General features: G+C 38.9%; 1 protein-coding gene across 1 annotated transcript; it reads right to left on the reverse strand.

The window, feature by feature from the left end:
- Positions 1–1,364: 1,364 nt before the first annotated feature.
- LOC131573410 (peroxisomal membrane protein PMP34-like) lies at positions 1,365–17,872 on the reverse strand. Its single transcript, XM_058827352.1, has 9 exons — positions 17,704–17,872; positions 13,901–13,961; positions 12,845–12,911; positions 10,305–10,456; positions 9,141–9,257; positions 8,308–8,453; positions 6,372–6,467; positions 2,517–2,599; positions 1,365–2,071 (listed from the first exon to the last, which is right to left on the reverse strand). Exons 1-9 carry the CDS (start codon positions 17,848–17,850, stop codon positions 1,924–1,926), a joined length of 1,017 nt encoding a protein of 338 aa, XP_058683335.1. The 5' UTR covers positions 17,851–17,872; the 3' UTR covers positions 1,365–1,923.

Raw genomic sequence — 17,872 nt, forward strand, 5'->3', positions numbered from 1 at the left:
CACACCTTTACACAGGGCTTCTGTATGCAGCTTTTTTGCAAAAAGGATATACATTAACCATTTTGAATCCACACTGGCAGGTAGACAAGCATTTTTTTTGCTAGTAAATGCTAGCAAGAATTTATTTTCTTCTTATAGGTAGAGCAACCAGAAAAACATTTCTGCAGGAATTGCTCCTTCATGCCACAGACTAGAAAGGTCCGAGGTGCTGAACTCCAGCTCCTGGCAGCCACACAGATTTCAGCCAGACTGGCACAAGAACCACTTTGCTTCCTCACAATGATTCTGACAGCAGGGATTTTGAGGTGAGGTAGTTTATCAAGAGCCATACTACCGATTCCAAATTTCTTATTAAAAACACTCAAAAGACAGCAGACGACCTTTCCACAGGATACTTCATTACAGTAGAAATTTAATTTTCACTGAAATTTTCAGAAATGTGATTCATTCTTTCCCAGTGGCGAGGTCTCCAGTCTTTCATTTCCATCTTTTAACAAAGTGTAATTACAGCTCATTGCACTTTTTTATTCTTACTTATCTATGTAAATCCTACTTGAACTGAAAGCCAACCAGCATTTATTTATTTAAATATTTAATTAATTAATTTAATTTAATTCATTGAATTATACATTCTTCTTGTATAGATACTCTCTGTATTCTCTATTAAAAGAAACAATTGGTGTAAAGGTGCTTATTCTTGTTCAAAAAACATTATCTGCAGAATTATTTAACAATTTCATTCTTAAAATTAACTCAGTTCAGACTCCAAAAACAGGTGCCATTTTGCAATTCAGTAACATACTTCCTGCAGCATTCAAGTCTTCTCCTCCCAAACATCCTTGGTGTTAAAACTGCCATGAAATTTCTCAATACTCAAAATAGAAAACTGTTCTTCAGAACAATCCTACTGCCAACTTAACAACGGACAGAGCATAATTTAATTTGGATTTTAGGGTCTAGGAATATTGATCAAAATTATGCAAAATAACATAAGCATGTACACTAACTGGGACAACAGTTATGACTTTTATGGTCTGGGAATATCAGTGGAAAAATAAACAAAGCACATTTTTGAGCAGGCATAGCACTTCTGAAGCATAGGGCAGTGCCCCCTGTCTGCATAAGAACATGCTGTGAATTCACATATTTTCACAAGGAACAGGGTCACAAAACTTCATGTATTTCTGTAGCAAGCCCATTTGAGGCATCTTGAGGGACTCAGGTTGAAAAAGCAAGAGGTTATCTTTCTCCTATCTAGCTAGTATTTGCATTCAAAATTTTCAAGATTCAAAATAGCTGGATTCAAGAAGCCAGATTGCACACTCACTTTATATCCATTCCAGGAGTCCAGAGACCTCATCACCAGGTATTTGGGGCAACATCAGATCCTGTGCCACAAACATACTTGAAGGTAAAGGAAAACCATGCCAAAAATGTTATTCTTTATGAATTATTTTAATGAATCACATATGAAGTGACAAGGTCACAGGTCAGGTCACAGGTGACAGGTCAAGGAAAAATAACACAAAACCAGCCCCACCAGCTGCTGACAGAAAGTAAAGATACAAGAAGAGCTGAGGACGATTTGAGGGCAAAGAAGAAAGCGTAGTGAGAGATAATCATTCTTGCCAAAAATAGCAACCAAATAACCAAATCACATAATAGTTTAAATTTCATGTCAAGTGCTTAAATAAGGTCTCTGGTTTTTTTCTTAACACAGTGAGTACACAGAACAATAGGGAATGGGCTCTCCCTGAATTCGTGGCAACAGGTCCTATAGAGTATATTCCAGATTTCTCCAAATACTGGAGATAAAGGTGGCTAAAAAGAGAAGCAGAGAAAGCGAGGACCCTTTGTTACCCAGCCAGGTCTCAAGAATGGAATGTGATTTCTAGACCCAGTATCTTTGGCATAGGTTCCTTTTCAATGTCTGCGCGAGTGCTTTAATCCCATGACTGTGAAGGTCGCAGCAGTTAGTTTCTCATACACCAGAAACATAAGAGCAGCAGTAAGGACTGTTTGCAGAAGCTTTGCTTCAAGGCCTTTATAGAGTCCCATTAATCCAAAGCGCCTAAGGAGGAGAAAAAAAACAAACAAGAAAACAAGTATGAATAGCTTTCTGTAAGTAAATTTGTACACTACAAAGAGGAATCAATATCACAAGTTAATGACAACTGTAGGAATCTTAAACCTGTTCTTGATCTTGAGCCAGCTATGTTTAATAATATATTAAAGAAAAAATTCTGCAGCAATTTAAGGTCTTTTGTGCTTCAAGTTGAGATGTGAAATGAATTAGTATCCTTATGTATTCTTGATGTCATTTACTGTACAGACATTTAGGAGAATTTGTGTTTGTGGGCTTACTCTACAATATATTACAAAAACCAGGTTGACTCAAATGTCAAGTTTAAAGGAGGCAAAAGGAAACAAAATCCAGATCCAGCAACATTTTTGAAATATTAGTAATATTCAAGTCTTCTCTATCATGGTAGGAGAAACAAAATGAGAAAGCTCACCTCACTCTCTGTTGAAGAAGGTAAAGAACATTTCTAAGACTGCCTAGTGTTCGGTTCTCTGGGTTCAACCTGTGACGTCCAAACTGAAAAGGAAGAAGAGTATTTTGCTGTACTGTTTCCCCCCTGTGCTTGGCAGAGAACACCATACATGCATGAAATCTGGAGACCCTACCCTAAACCTCTTTAAACATTTTCCACATTATAGGACCACCAACAGAGAACAGAAGCCAAAGCTCTCACTGCAAGCATTAAAGTTGTTCATTCTACTGTAATTTGGTTTGGTTTGAAGATGGAGTCTAACAAATATTTCCTCCCTTTCAGTTGCTCTGCAGGAAGCAGTTTTCAAGATCTCAAAAGTGTAATTTGCAGAGTCTTAGTAAGAATATGACACTCAAAGCAAGTTCTTTCTGGCTTTGTCAGCTTTCACTTTGCAAAGATTCAGACCCTCAGACATCTGCAAATCATTACTACATTGAGACTGCATAACTGAACACAAAATTTATCTGCCCAGCAATGGTCCTGGAGCACTTATGCATGAACTGCTGTGGAAGAACTCAAAATTGTTTGATCCACCACCTATCTGACCTAAATAATATTTCTCTTTTACTCACTGCACTTGCTTATCCCCAAGCTGGTTTTCAGTAGGCATGATAGCTACTGCTGTAGAGTCAAACTAGCAATTTCAGCGACTCCTTTTCTAGCATTCATTGATACTCTTATCTGATACAGGTCGATAGTACTGTCAGCAAGCTGTAACTATGAATTATTAATATACAAGAGTTGGCACACTTGTATTTGTAACAGCACAGCCTAATAGCTTTTTGAGACTGCATTAAGCTTCTGTGCTAAGAAAGGTGATCTTGAGCAACTGTATGTTGGATAATTTTTTTCCCAGAACATGCTCAGGCAACTGCTATTTCTTAGGTGTAAGAAATTGCCATTGACAGTAGGTAAAGTATGCCAACTGATTTTAAGTAGCTCAGAAATTTTAAGAGAATGCTAGGATAATACAGGTTCCTTTACTATGTGTCTTAATAACTTGGGTGGAAACAGTAGCCACAGAATGCTAGTGGAAACCGCCTGTTATTAGGTAAATATGCACTCAAAATCCACAATCTTCTCATCAGCAACTACCCATTTGATACTGACAAATCAGTGTTAAAAGTGATTGTCAAAGACTCAGACATGCCCCCCAAAAATTGCTAAGTTACAGTGTCAGTCACTGCCCAGATTATTCACAGGCTTCCACACTACACCACCATAAGATGCCTCATTCTCCTCTTTTCTCCACCACTGGACTATTTTTGTACTACAAACAAAGGTCCATCAAGACAGAAAAAACCATTAATTTTTCACTAGGATGTTAGCACTTCAGTGTTTACTGCAGAAGATTTCCCAAAGGGATTAGCATTCTCTATGACAGTGAAAAAAAGACTTCAGTTTTAAAGACAACTTTTTCATCTGGGATCACTGAGAACATTAATGGTACTGCTATACCTCCAGAGGCAAATTTCATTTATTGGCTCTTTACTGACACACAGGCTAAAGAACAGTGAGTAACAATGAGTAACACCAGTGTCCATAGTTTTAATGACTGGGAGAAAGACACATCAAATGGCAAACCTGGAAGCTCTATCACTGTCAATTACACAGGATAACTGTTCATTATATGTCAGTAAGAGAACTGTGCCAGAGTTGAAAGCAAAGGTGTAGAGACTTTATTACAAAGAACCTAATAACTTTCAAAAAAGATTAAGTTTCTAAAGGTTTAAGGTTAAAAAGAAAAAAAAAAAAAAAAAAAAAAAGCCCTGTACTATTTTGATGACAGAATTAATTTAGTTATGATATGTAAGTTTATATGAATTATATTGAGCTTATATTAGTTTGTGTGCAAATCTGCTGAAATTGTTTTTAAAAACACCTGCAACTATATATATTTTTTTTTTCATGCAGCATATTATTTCTGAAAATACTAAGCCTTTACTCATAACCTTTTTAACATCACTTAGTGTGAGTAACAAAAACTTCATTAACTAGAACAATGCCAACTTTAGATTAGAAAACATGTCACAAAGTAGAGCAAATCTTAACTGGACAGCACAGATGTCACAGACACACACATTCCTGCTGTCCTCGACAGATGTGCTCAGAACTCCTGGCTATTCTTTCATAGAGCAAAGAAAGAAGTCATCCCTAGTGACTGCAGAACTAGAGACAGGGTCTTTGTGTTCTCCATCATCACAGGGAGAGGATGGACTGGCACAGGATTTTTCTTTTTTTTTTTCCTTTTTTTTTTTTTTTCTTTTTTTCACTGTCATTAGGAGTCAGAAGAATTTTATTCAAAAAGCTGAAAGGAAACAGAAAAATCATGAAGCCTCAAGACTGTAACCACTTCTCTAGGAACCATGGAAAGGGCTGAAGCTGTTATGTGGCTGCAGCCCCACGAAACCTGCACTGCTGTGCAATGCTCAGGGCTAAAACAGAGCACTCCAACTTTCCTTCCAGCTTTCCTTCACACCAGGAGAAAACAGGAGCATCACAAATTAGGAACAGACTGATGTTGCAACTTATCCAAACAGAGCTATTTTTGCTTAAATGTTTTTCTGTATCTGCCACTCCAGTAGCAGAAGTCTGTGTTATTAGTTTAGCTACTTCTGAGACGTGTCCAGACTGTTAAAACAGGATAAGGCATTGAAAGAAAGCACAGGTTCAGCTGATCAAAAATTATGCAAACTTCAGAAAAGATGACTCCTCACAAAATTACACACTATTTGAAATATAACATCCTAACTATCTTTTTACAGGTTACAAAAAATCAAGATACATTTATTACACTCTAATTAGAGAGTTACAAATTATTACAAAATTTGCTTGAAAAATATTTTTTCCAGATGAACAATTAACACAAAAATTCCCTTATTAGAGAAGTCTGAAAAGTGATACTCTTAGCATGGAAGGCTTGTTTTCAGTAATTCAACTCATTCTCCAAATTTGTCCAAGTTTTAGAACATACACAATGGGTTTATTGTACAGGCAAGTTAAGGCTCCTCCTTACTCAGGAAAATATATTTCATGTGGAAACACTTATTAATATTTAACTGTTACACAGTTTAAAGTACAATATGCTTATGCATGGCCAGGTCTCTCCTTCCCTCCTACTCCCCAGTTTTGTCTGGTGTCAATATTACAACAATGTTGGTACACTCTGAAGGCAGCAGCATTATCCAACATATATACAAATTGCAAGTAAGAATAAATTCAGGTGTTTCCATTAACACCACAATTAGCCTACATGGCCAGGCAAGTGGTTAAAGATATTATTTATGAGGGTTAAAGATACTATTTATGAGGTTAAAGATATTATTTATGAGGGAGTTCAGCTCCCCCTGATGAATCACATTCTGGACACTGACAAGGTCAGACCACCATCTGAACAACAAAACCTATGAATAATTATTTTTTTTTTAATTACCATAGGTCATCTAGAAACAGGCTGGTTTTAGAAGACTTAATTTTAACTTCCCACTTGACACATTTTGCATTTATATTCCAAGAAGTAAATGTACATTTTGTAGTGCCTAAAAGCAGTACAATGCATCACCTTCTGTGAGACACTATACCAATACAATACACTGACAATCCTATCAGCTACTTGAAACAAATGTGCACCAATATACCAAGCTCAATCAAAACCAAAAAAGGAGAGCCATTTTAATCAGTGACCTACATTGGGAAAAAATGCCTCCCAAAACAATGGGTTCATTAACACAAATAAAAACAAGTCCTGTGAACATGGCTTGCATCATACAGACCACGTCAGAGGCAGAATTACCATGAAATGAAATTATTACTTACCCGCAGAATTGACTGTACTGTCTGCAGAGGATAAGTGAGGGTGGTGGCAACTGCTTTGGCTATTGCACCAATGACAAAAGCATCCAAAGATGTGAGCTGTTCAATGGATAAAGAACAAATTTATTTCTGCATAGTACCAAAACAGCCAATTACCCATTTGTATTTGGGGATTCTGTACTGCTACCTGCTACCAGACTCTATCTAAGGATCCTTGGCATAAAGATTTCATGAAATCTCAGGGTCTTGTCATTTTAAAGAGTAGGTTATGGTTCAACTGACTTTCCCACATGGTAAGTTTATTTGTAACTTCCACCTGTTTTCTCATTTCTCAATATAACTAGACTACAAAAACATGGTTGATATAAGGCCATACAATGAGACCATTTCAAAGCACTGAGAGTAGACAAAAGATAAGGAAGTATCATTTAAGCACACCATCAATCAATTAGCATTTCAGTTTTTGCAGCAGTGGAATGTCTTACAGTGCTTGTGGAAGGGTGACAGCAAAAGATCCCTTGAACATCACTCTGTTTTCTTGAGACATAATCACTACACTCCCAGGTAGAATTTTAGTCTCGATGCCACAGGCTAAAAATCTCATCCCTTATTAGTAAAGAACCCCTGCTGAAAGCCCATCCTCAGCACCAAAACTCACACTACTCCAGGATGCACCAAATACATTGTTACAGCCTATGCTGATTACAGTGCACCTCAGTCTAACAGTGTGAATTAATCACTGAACATAAGTAGGCACCCTTATCAAAACATGCTCAAAATATATTCTAAAACATATTGATTGCAATCAAAAATACACTCAAGCATGCACATCTTTAAAAAGGTCAACCTGATATATTTAGGAGAAATAGGAAGAAAAATGCTTTACAAAATAAAAATTCCCATTCCTAGCTGAAAAAAACCTTTTTCCCCCTCTTCACTGATCATGGACAGAGAAATGCCCTAATTTAAGGTGAAACTAAGTAATTTAAAAGAAACACAAGAAATAAATACATATAAATAAATAAATAAATTGTTATTTGCCAACAATAACAGTGTTGATGGAAGCTAAGCTCATCATTCAAAAAAAATGTGCATAATGTAACTGAGGAGATCCATCAGGCACAAATGGGGTGCTACAGCTGCAGTATTAACTAAAGACACTAAAAAACCCAAAGTCTCATTTATGATGCAAAAATCTCATAAAAAAATAATCTCACTATGTCTTGGGGAAAAACAAGATGGCTTGGTAACATACTGGTATGACCTAACATTCTAAAATCACAAATTAACAGCAAAGCACCTCATCTTAAAGATACATCACATTATGATGTTATCTGAAAATGTAATACAAATGCTTTTCAGTTTGTTGGAACACAAAAGGAACTGATATAGACAAGAAAAAAGAATAAGGAAAAAGAAGAGCACTATAAAGCAGGGCCAAAAAAGCAATTATACTTCTATCTAGAAAATCAGGAAGTTATGATTGCAATGCTATGTTTAATTATAGTGTCCATCCTTGGGAAAATTATACTGAAAAACTGAGGTCTTCAAGAAAAAAAGGCTATTATATACTGCAAAAAGTGTTAAAAGCAGATCTCAAAACAGTCAGTATGTAAATATATAAAAAAGATATATTAGAATTGAAAACTCTACTTTAAATCAAGACCTGTGAACATATGCAAACAAATGTGGACCAAAGGTTCAGTTTTATTTTTACAGGTAAAATAATTTATTACAGGAATCTCTTCCCTAGGGACAGGAAAGATTCCCGTCTCATTTCACGATCCTGAACCCTTTTTAGACACACTAATTCAAAAAATCACTTGAAAATACAAGAACCAAAACCAAACCTATAGTCTGAATATGTTCAAGTGATGCATATCAAAAAACCTGTCTTGTAACAGAGCATATTCATCATCTGGCCTCAAAACATACTCACTTGCACCCGCTTTTTCAAAAGCTTTCGTTTAAAGCCTTCATAAAACATAAACTGTATGGCGGGATTGAAGACCAGCAGCAAGGAGGGGAAAGTACCATTCCACAGAGCTAAGACTCCTTCATCTCGTACTATCTGATGAAAGGCATCTGAGACAAAAGGTGAGGAAAAAACACATTAGCATTTTGAGTACAGAACTCTGAGTATAAAATATAAGAGAAGTTACTCTTAAAGCCTAATATTCAAAGTGTATAAAAATCCATGCAGTCTTTTATGCAAGTATTTTTATCTTCCATTTTAATCCAGAAGTTAACAGAAAGGTAGTGACAAAGGAGGTTCTTGTTTGCATCACCATTAACATAAACAACACTTATCATCTGCAAGGGAAGATCATCTTTTTTTACAAGTGCAGCATCCACATTAAGGTCTTCCAAACCTTCTTCAAAATAACAGTAATGTTTATTTGGTTGGTTGGTTTTAAAAGGAGGACAGCCGGAACATGTCAGTGATTAAGAGATTAAGGGGAGTGAAGCTAAATTTTCAGACTGTGCAAACTCAAGACTACCAGCTACCACTTCATGGGGTTCACTACTGCTCCATTATTTCTATGATAACATATCTGCCCTTGCAAAAGGTATTTCAGTTACAGGAGTGCACACTGCAATTACCATCACAAATAGCCAAGCCCACTTTCCTGTAAAACTCAATGACTACAAAGTGACAGAATAGCATAGATTACAGGGTGAAATCAGTTACATGAGCAAAAGTCTTACAAGTCCTTGATACATTTCATTTCACAAACTTCTCTTTGGTTGAAGACAACAACAGGTGCTTACCTATTATTCCTCTGTAATTGGTTGGTACAATGTCTTCATTTCTGAATTTTGCTCCCTGCAGCTTCAGGCGTGTGTTCACCACCCAGAGAGGGGTGGTCAAGAGTACATTCACTACTCCTAATGCAAAACACAGCACAAAGAAAATCAACATGAAACAGAAGATTTCAAATGTTTTCTTATCCCCTTTTTCTCCCTGATTCACATGCTACTGAAATTTCTGGTAGGAAGAAGGAAAAAGCCAACACAGCACATGGGAAAAGTAAATGATAATTTGTACCCTAATCCCTGTAGCCTTTGTTCCAAAATATACTTACGTGGAATTTTAAAGGAGACATACAGCCAACTGAAGAATTTCCTTCTTTACTTCCACCAGCTATTCAGCCAGTCATTATACCTATACACTGAAAATATAAGAAACTACCAACTCCTCCCCCAACCCCCAGAAAAAACCCCCAAACCCAGAGGCCTTTTTTACAGTTTTGTTTGTTTTTTTGGGGTTTTTTTATCAGTTTGATTCTATGCATTTGCATGAGCAATAGTCCCCAAAGAATATCACTAGCAAACACAAAGCCCACAGTGGTAACTTTTCACACTGGATGTGCTAGAAAAGTCACTAATATTACTATCCCTTCAAAGAAGGCACTGCAGCATCCACATAAGAGGACAGAATAAAAAAGAACATATGGTCTATTGGACTTGCATATATCTAGGAACTTCCTGTCATTTTCAGGTGACAACCCAAAACCAAATCTGAAAACTGACAACCAAATACTTACACTAAAATTTCTTACTGTAATTTAAATTACTTCAAAATTGGCATATATCTTTTCCTCTGAAAAAGACCCAGCTATCATCTCTCCCTGCCACTTGCCTTCAGCATCTCAGTGATGATGCTTAGGCACCTGGTAAGCACCACACCAGACACAAGTATCACACTAAGCCACAAGAGCACTGTGTTTCGTGCTGGAATTCACAACAGGAATGGGTTATGCATCTCCGTATGAGGCAGGGATGATGCAGAGGAGCAATCAGAAAGAAGCAGGTCTGCATACAGGGGGAGGTGTGAGCATTCAGCATGGCCTCCAGAGGACTTCATAAAGAAAATCATTAGATAGAATATACCAAAAATACATTCTTGACAAAATGGAGATTTTTAAGTATTACCTGCTACAACCCCAAGAACCAAGTCTTTTCCAGTGGTTGAATGCTGGCCTTTGACCCAGAGGGCTTTAAGACTATTAAATGTATAAAAATAAACAAAATTGGAGCAGCAAAGGCTGGAGATAACAGGGAACCATCCTCGATATGGTGCCAACCTAATGGAGAGCAAAAAGTCACAGTAAGAATCAGCAAAGTATTTATGTGATCTGGCTGATTTTATGTGTTGGTAGAGGATCCCAGAGATACAATGCTGTATACTACAGGAAGTGCTAACTAGGTATGTCTTTATCAGCAATGGTAACAAACTATACTTAACTCCTGAGTAAGGAAAAAAAAGTATCTGGATTCTCACACGAAATTTAAAAATTGAAGACTAGTTACTGAAATTCATATAATACACCTAGGAAAGTTTTGCAAAGGATGCAACCTGGGGACACAAGATATACAGGTGGGAAGAATTTCTAACAAATGTCTTACTGTAAAATCTAGGGCAAATCAGTCAGGTAAGTAAGAAAAAGGCACTACCTAGTTAAATTTAGCTAATTAATCACAGATGAAAAACTGAGTATCATCTAAACCTGTCTTGATTTAGGAATGATTTCGTAACAATGGACTAACAAAGCTCCCTTCTCTGACAGGCCTGATGATCCTGAAAAACAGGGACACTTCAACAGCTATCCTACATTCCCAACATGTTCTACAACATATCTAAATGAAAGATAATGATACACACCTTCACTGGAGTTGCACAGAACACACAGACAACTGGTATCATGTTAAAAGCATAAAAAATCACCTCAACAGCAGTAATTACGGAGGATCTTTAGAATTCACTAAAATACTGGGTGTACATAGAATTTAAGGATCTCTAATAAGACTGTAAACTGCAAGGCTGGTAAACACCACATCTGACTTTTCTTAAAATGTAAATGCTACTTCTTCATCTCAAATTCATTGAGTGCTTCTCCCTCCCATGTAGCTGATAATACACCTTATTGTTACAACTGCTTCTGAAGTTAAAGCTAACCATACAGTTACAAATTAACTGACTATGCAGTTATTCATAAGCCAAATTAAAACAATTCTTATATTACCTCTTATGTGCTGGAAAAGAAAGAAACATCCTCTAGGGAGCATGTCCTCCAACTGAGTGTTAGTTTGGGCTTGGTTGATTTATTAAGAATAACTTCTGACAATTTTCAAATTAAACATCTTGCAGTACAAAACATGAAACTAAAACAAAACCCATGAGCTTATTTTAAAAACTTAAGTTGTCAGTAGTAGCATCCATGATTCACTGCAATCTTGAGAAAAACTTAGTATACACTAGTGAAGACCTTTCAGATCACCTAGAAAAGGAAGGGAGTGCAGGGAAGAAAGCTGCTTGATAAACTTCTGCAGGAAGTCATTTAGCTCAACCTATTTGCTTTATCTATACAAGAGAAAGAGTCTCACAGAAGTATGGTAATGACACAAGACTCTACAAGCTTATCTGAGCAAAATGTTTATGATCTCGCATCACATTCCAGATTTGTTGCTGTCTGGAGTTTTTTTGTTACTTTAGACACATCTAAATTAGTACCACTGCTTCACCAGGCCTTCCCAATACCTTTGGAAGAAGTAATGTTCCTCTCTTGTTGAGCCACTGATTTTTCTCATTCACAGGAAAAGCAGGATGACCACTTTTGCAGTCTTTCTACCTCAGACAACTTCTTCAAATTTTCTTTTTTACTCTTTTCTTTCTTTTCTTTTTTTAATTGAAGTTTACTTGCCACCCTCACATGACAGTGGTAATGTGGGAAGGTGAACAAGAGAGATCAGCTGACAGAGAATTCCTCATGCATACAACTGCCCAAGTTCAAAGGTGACAGCATTATGGGCCAAGTTAAACTTCTGTCAGCTTTAATGTCTAGTTTAAGCTCTAGTCTAGTTAGGAGTTCCAGGGATTCAGTTAGGAAAATACTTCTAACTAGGACAGGCATAAACTGTTTTTCCCAGCCAGCTCAGCTCAGACTATGACAAATACTAAAGCACAGCACAGCTGTGCTTTTAGATAGATGTTGAATCTCACCAGTATAAAGTGTCATGTGTTGTTTACTTCTACATGCTTAGGAGAGGAAAAAAACCTTCCAACTGGGAAACATGTCTCATTTCTCCTCTTGAAAGTGGCTCAGTTCTCCAGGAGTTTCATCTTGGTTACTGAGAAATTGACACACCCAAGAATCCAGGCAGACAAAGCTGGTTGATCAAGTGAAGGTACATTTGCATTTCTGAGGAGGCACAGCTACCTCACTAATGAAGGCACAGTTACATCACTGAACAGATCAATTGCATAAGGTGCTCAAGGAAGTTAATCCTAGTTAGCTAAAGATGAACACATAAGACTATGTAAGTCATATCACACTTGCGTGGAGACATTTTAATTAGGAATAAAAATCTGTCTACATAGATACAGGTTAAATGTTCGACTTTAAAAGCATATTCAATTTAGTGTTAGAGCTTGTCTACAAGATGACAAAATTAGAAAATTATTATCTACTCACAGGCCTTCTTCTTTGATTATTTCCAAAAGGACTGCTGGTGTTGTCTTTGACTTCCGCTTCTCATCAACTGGAAAGCAAAAGAATCAAACTTTTAGATTATTCAAATTTTTAGCACTCTTTTTCAAGTCCTTATCCTCACAATTCTGAATATACCCTACAAGTACATGTTTCTTCTTCCTCATAAAGGACAGAAATATCCTATTTCTCCTTGTTTTTGTTTGCTAGGTAAGACTACTTCCTTTTTTCATTCTTCCCCAGAGTGGCAGGTTCTGTTGTGCTCCAGAGTATCTGTAATAACCAGTTCCTAATAGTTGTGAGTTGAACTGAAGGTGGATTCCCCTTAGGTAAAGGGCTAGAATTGGGCCTGCCTAATTGCTCTCAAAATTATTCCTTGGACAGCAGACTAGCACCAGTAGCAGAGCAATCTCCTACAGCTCATGTGCAAACAGCTAAGCCTTAGCAAAGCAGTCTCTTCCTGCACTGAAAGCTGTTAGTTTCTCAACCACATATTTCAGGCAACCTGGCTGATGATCTCCCTCCAGTTCTTAACACAGCTTTAGTCATAGCTCTAAAATGCTTGGTGATTCTGTGACTTTTGATTAGAAGATAGAGTTTTAGAACAACACTGTTTATACCTAGATGCATTTTTGTAAATATTGGATATTCCTAATTTCAGTTCTAGCCCTGACTTTTCCCTTTAAAACATCCTCTGGAATAATTCTAGATCTTTTTCATTATATTGCCCCTGCATTTTGAAGTGTTCTCAGCAGCCAAAAACAACACACAAATATAATATAATTGCAAAGATGCAATCTCGCATCTTTGTTTTTGTCTTTGGTTTTAGATAACCCTTTAAAAGCCACAGAGCACACAGCCTTTTCAGCTAATTAAAAGGTTGCCCAACTTTCAAAAGGAAGAATTACCTTCAACTGGAAAAATGGTGTTACTGTGCCACAAGTAAGACTCTTGTTCATGTAGAACCTCCCCCCCTACAACCACCCAGGCCAAGATGAACAGAAACACCATTGTACAAAGAAACTAGATTTTGACACTTACCCTGAAGTCTAAGCCTAGCTGTATCCAAAGGAAAAAATACAGTCATTGCAGTCATACTGCCCTGAAAAACAAAATAAACTGGCTGTATAGTTTATCAGTTGCTTATGCAGTGCCTGTTAGACTCTTGTAACCCTTCACTTCTCACCCACAAATCAGTCTGCTGAGCAAGTTTAAAAGGGGGATAAACTCCATATATAATAACGCATTTTTTGGTCCCATACTTACAAATACGGTGTTTTTTTGGTTTTTTTTCTCTTGCATTAGATCAAGCTAAAATTAAAACCATTAAAAGCTTTTTGCCAAAAGAGAAAGTTTTTGAAGCCTGAAATTTGATCTAGTGGGCATCAGAAAACAAACATTGCACTTTCTCTACCTCCTATTACCCTCAAAAAGGCCCTGGCTTGGTGTAAACCTGTTTTCCATGCATCAGGTGGCTGCTAAAGCTGTGGCATCTCTTCTGTTAGCAGTCATGCAAACTGTTTAAATGGTGGGAAGGTCTGGCATATAGCAAGTCACTCCATGCTGTGTTTAGAGTATAGTGCACAGTATGACTTGAGCTTTTCTGCAGCTGTTTTATGCCATACATTTAAGTGAGCTTTGCCTCTGGAAATACTCCAGCTCCTCAGCAGGCTGCTTGGATCTATCTCTACAACCAGCAACAGAGGATTCATTTTCTGTGTGGTGATTCCACACTAAAACAATTCTGTGCTGAAGTGTTAACTAGACTTAAATTTTCTCCAGTATTCATAACACTAGGTAGCAGACGTAAGACTTGGCCACAATTACCCGGTTATTTTAACCCATTTAGTTTGGGCTCTTGCCAAAACAGTTCATTCTGGTCTCCCATGTACTTGTCCTGTGTTGTATCATTCTCAGTACCTACCATGTACCCAGCCAGACAGCAAGTGGATTAATGAACCCATCTGACTGAAAATTTCTAAAAAGCATATTTCAGTTAGAAGGTTAATGCCAGCAGAAAGAGGTGCCAGAAAGAGCCATAATACTCCTCCTAATGAGAGCTTCATTACCACAATTTTGAAGACAGCCTCAAAACACAGTTACACCTACACACAGAATACAACTGCACAGTCACTACAACTTCCAGCTTTCCCCTGCTCAATTTATCCTGCTTCCATCCTCCCAAAGTGAGATTTATCCTGGATAAATGCAATGCACCACACAGCAGCAACACACACACATACTAGCACTCAAAATTAGAAAATGGAAATGAGGAAATAGTCAGGTAGCATCATACAGGACACACTGGATGTGTGGCCACAAGACACAGAATAGTCTATTTCAGTTGGAAAGGACCTGCAGTGATCGCATAATCCTGCTGCCCCCAACCCACTTCAGGGCTGACCAAAAGCTAAAGCACATTAAGTGCATTTCCCAAATGCCTCTTAAACACTGACAGAGCACTGACCACCTCTGTCAGCACCCTGCACCAGTGCTTAACTGTCAAACTGGCTTAAAACTTCAATGGAACTATAGCTCAAGAGAATGCTATGAGATAATTAAACAGACCTAATAGATCACTGTACATAAAAAACAATTTCTACCCTCTCCCCTTCTTTTGCTAAATTGAGAGAAATAGAAAAGCCAAGTTACTTTTCTCCTGGGTTTACAAATGGAACTCAACTACATGATGAGGAGGCTGCCAGAAGCATCACATGGAAGAGACAGGATTTCATGGCTAGAAGAAAGGAAAAGAGGGACGAGCAGGACCAGTCCTTTCCCCAACAAAAGCCCTCAAGATGGACTCAGATTCCTTGCTAAACTGCATTGGGACCAGCAGGTAAAATTATACTACTGAGTGCAGAGCAGATGCTGCCATGTATTACCCTGCACTGCCAGAAGGGTGAGGCTTCACTGTCAGCCTTCACACCACCTCACTGTCAGCACTGGGTAGTTTGCCAAGTCACATTACCACTGAATAATCACAGGGACAGGTACAGACTGGTTCATGTAATCCCAGGCTCTTGGTCAACTGTACTTGTACCCCTGCCTCCTCCAAGCTGGCGGCATAACTTTCTGGGCACCTACACAATGATGCAGACATAGAAACTAACCTGGCTGAAAAACAACTTTTTCCACTGGGCTACTACTTCAGTCACATCAGTTTACTGACCAGTTGCAGCACCAGAGAAACAACTGTGCAGGAGCCAAGAGGTGGCCAGAACAAATTGTCTGAGGTGACTGCTGCCAAGAAAACGTGTGCAGGACAGCAGCCTGAAGCTGGGCTTTATAAAAAACAATAATAACAAAAAACGTGAAACACATAAAAAAATGTTATCTGCTATTTTTTAGCCACCATTCCACCCATGAAGCAGCCTGACTGCTCTATAATACTCCCATAAAATTCTCATCCCTATACCTTTTGCAACAGGAAGATTACATTTTAGCTACACAGAGTTAAAGAATACTTATGTAATTCAATTAAAGTTGACAGGAAATCAAGCACAGGGGTTTTTTTACTGTTCACAAATCTATTCCTTCATCTCAAATTTGACTAGTTACCTAGAAGGTATATGAACTTTCAGTTTAATAGATTACAAACAAAAATTATCATGTTGTGGTCTGACATGTGCTTCTGATACATTAGCTCAACACAGTTCTGGGTTTACGAATGGATTTATGAGCTTGGTTCACACCACAAACTTTGTTCAGGGGCATAGCGTGACTACAGCAATCTGTACTTGAAGGGAGAAGCTAACAGCAAGATCTAGAAAGTGTCACTGACTTCTGTAGAAGACAGCAAAAGAAAAATGGGTAGTATTTCAACAATGAGATCATTTGAGAGAGCTCCACTTTTTGAAAGTGGAAACAAAATCCCCACTGCCTTTGATGTTTAAATAAGCAGACTTAAAACAATTTAAAGAGCAGACAAAAATCTTATGTTTATTTATAATAAAACCAAAACACCCCTTAAAGTCTTGGTTTTCCTTTTAGAATCAGCCTTTATAACAGAATCACTGAATTGTCAGGGCTGGAAGATGACCCAGTCCAAACCCACCCCCTTCAAAGCAGTGTCACCCAGAGCAGGTGACACAGGAATGCATTCAGGTGGGGTTTGAATGTCCCCAGACAGGGAGACTCCATGACCTTCCAGTGTTTATCGTTCAATAACATTTAGCAACTTTCATCCTACAGGAGACATGAGGAGTTCTTTCTATCCATCAGTATGCCAAATCCAACATGCTACATGCACTAAAATTCTTAATCTGTTGGAAGCAGAAGGCTGATTTACTATTTAGAGCTAGAATTTAGAAAAATTCAAGGGCTGGGCACGCTAGGAAATCTACATGAATTAAATGCGACTTTTTTTAATTTGCAAGCGTCGCATGTAAAACTAAATTCAGTAACCGACACAAACCACCTCCGGCTGCACTGCGCTCGCTTTACGTTTTTATTAGCAGCTATGCGCTGCCTCACCCTTCGCGACTCCTGAGCATTTATGAGGCCGTGGCAGGAGGCCGGTGCTCGGTCCGGCTCTCGGATTACACAGCTGAGGTGCTGCCCCTCTGCCCGAGTTTAGATTTTCACCGCTGAAGGGATGCCCAGCTCCAGATGCGCCAAACCGGCTTTCTGAGGGGCAGCTCCCCGCAGCTCCCGCCGGCTCAGAGGCGGCTCCGGCTGCTCAGGCCCGGCGCCGGCCTCCAGCTTTGCCAAGCCCCGCGCCGGTTCCCCGGCCCGGCCCGCCCCGGCCGAACAAAGGCAGCCGGCGGCCGGCGCCCCCCGCCAGGCCGGCGCAGCCGCTCCGCCCGCCGGGCCCCCCGCCCGGTGCCGGCCCGCTGGCTCACCACGGCGCCGGACACGGCGTGCACCAGGCTCTCGTAGGAGGCGACGGAGGACATCGCGGCGGCTCTCGGCGGCTGCTCCGCCCGGCCCGGCGGCCCCGCGGCCCCGGCCAGCTCTGGGCTGCCGCGCGCCGCCCCCGCGCCCGCCATGGCGCCCGCCCTGTCACGTGCG

The sequence above is a fragment of the Poecile atricapillus genome, chromosome Z, assembly GCF_030490865.1.
Source record: "Poecile atricapillus isolate bPoeAtr1 chromosome Z, bPoeAtr1.hap1, whole genome shotgun sequence".
Classification (NCBI taxonomy): domain Eukaryota; kingdom Metazoa; phylum Chordata; class Aves; order Passeriformes; family Paridae; genus Poecile; species Poecile atricapillus.

What these genes read in the sequence shown, in the direction of transcription:
- LOC131573410 (XM_058827352.1), bottom strand. Translation starts at nt 17,850, where the DNA reads ATGGCGGGCGCGGGGGCGGCGCGCGGCAGCCCAGAGCTGGCCGGGGCC. An exon ending in GGTTCTTGGGGTTGTAGCAG is followed by an intron (nt 9,258 to 10,304) that starts GTAATACTTAAA and finishes GTTTTGCATTAG; the next exon opens with GAGTAGTGAATGTACTCTTG. An exon ending in TTTTGAAAAAGCGGGTGCAA is followed by an intron (nt 6,468 to 8,307) that starts GTGAGTATGTTT and finishes TCCATTGAACAG; the next exon opens with CTCACATCTTTGGATGCTTT.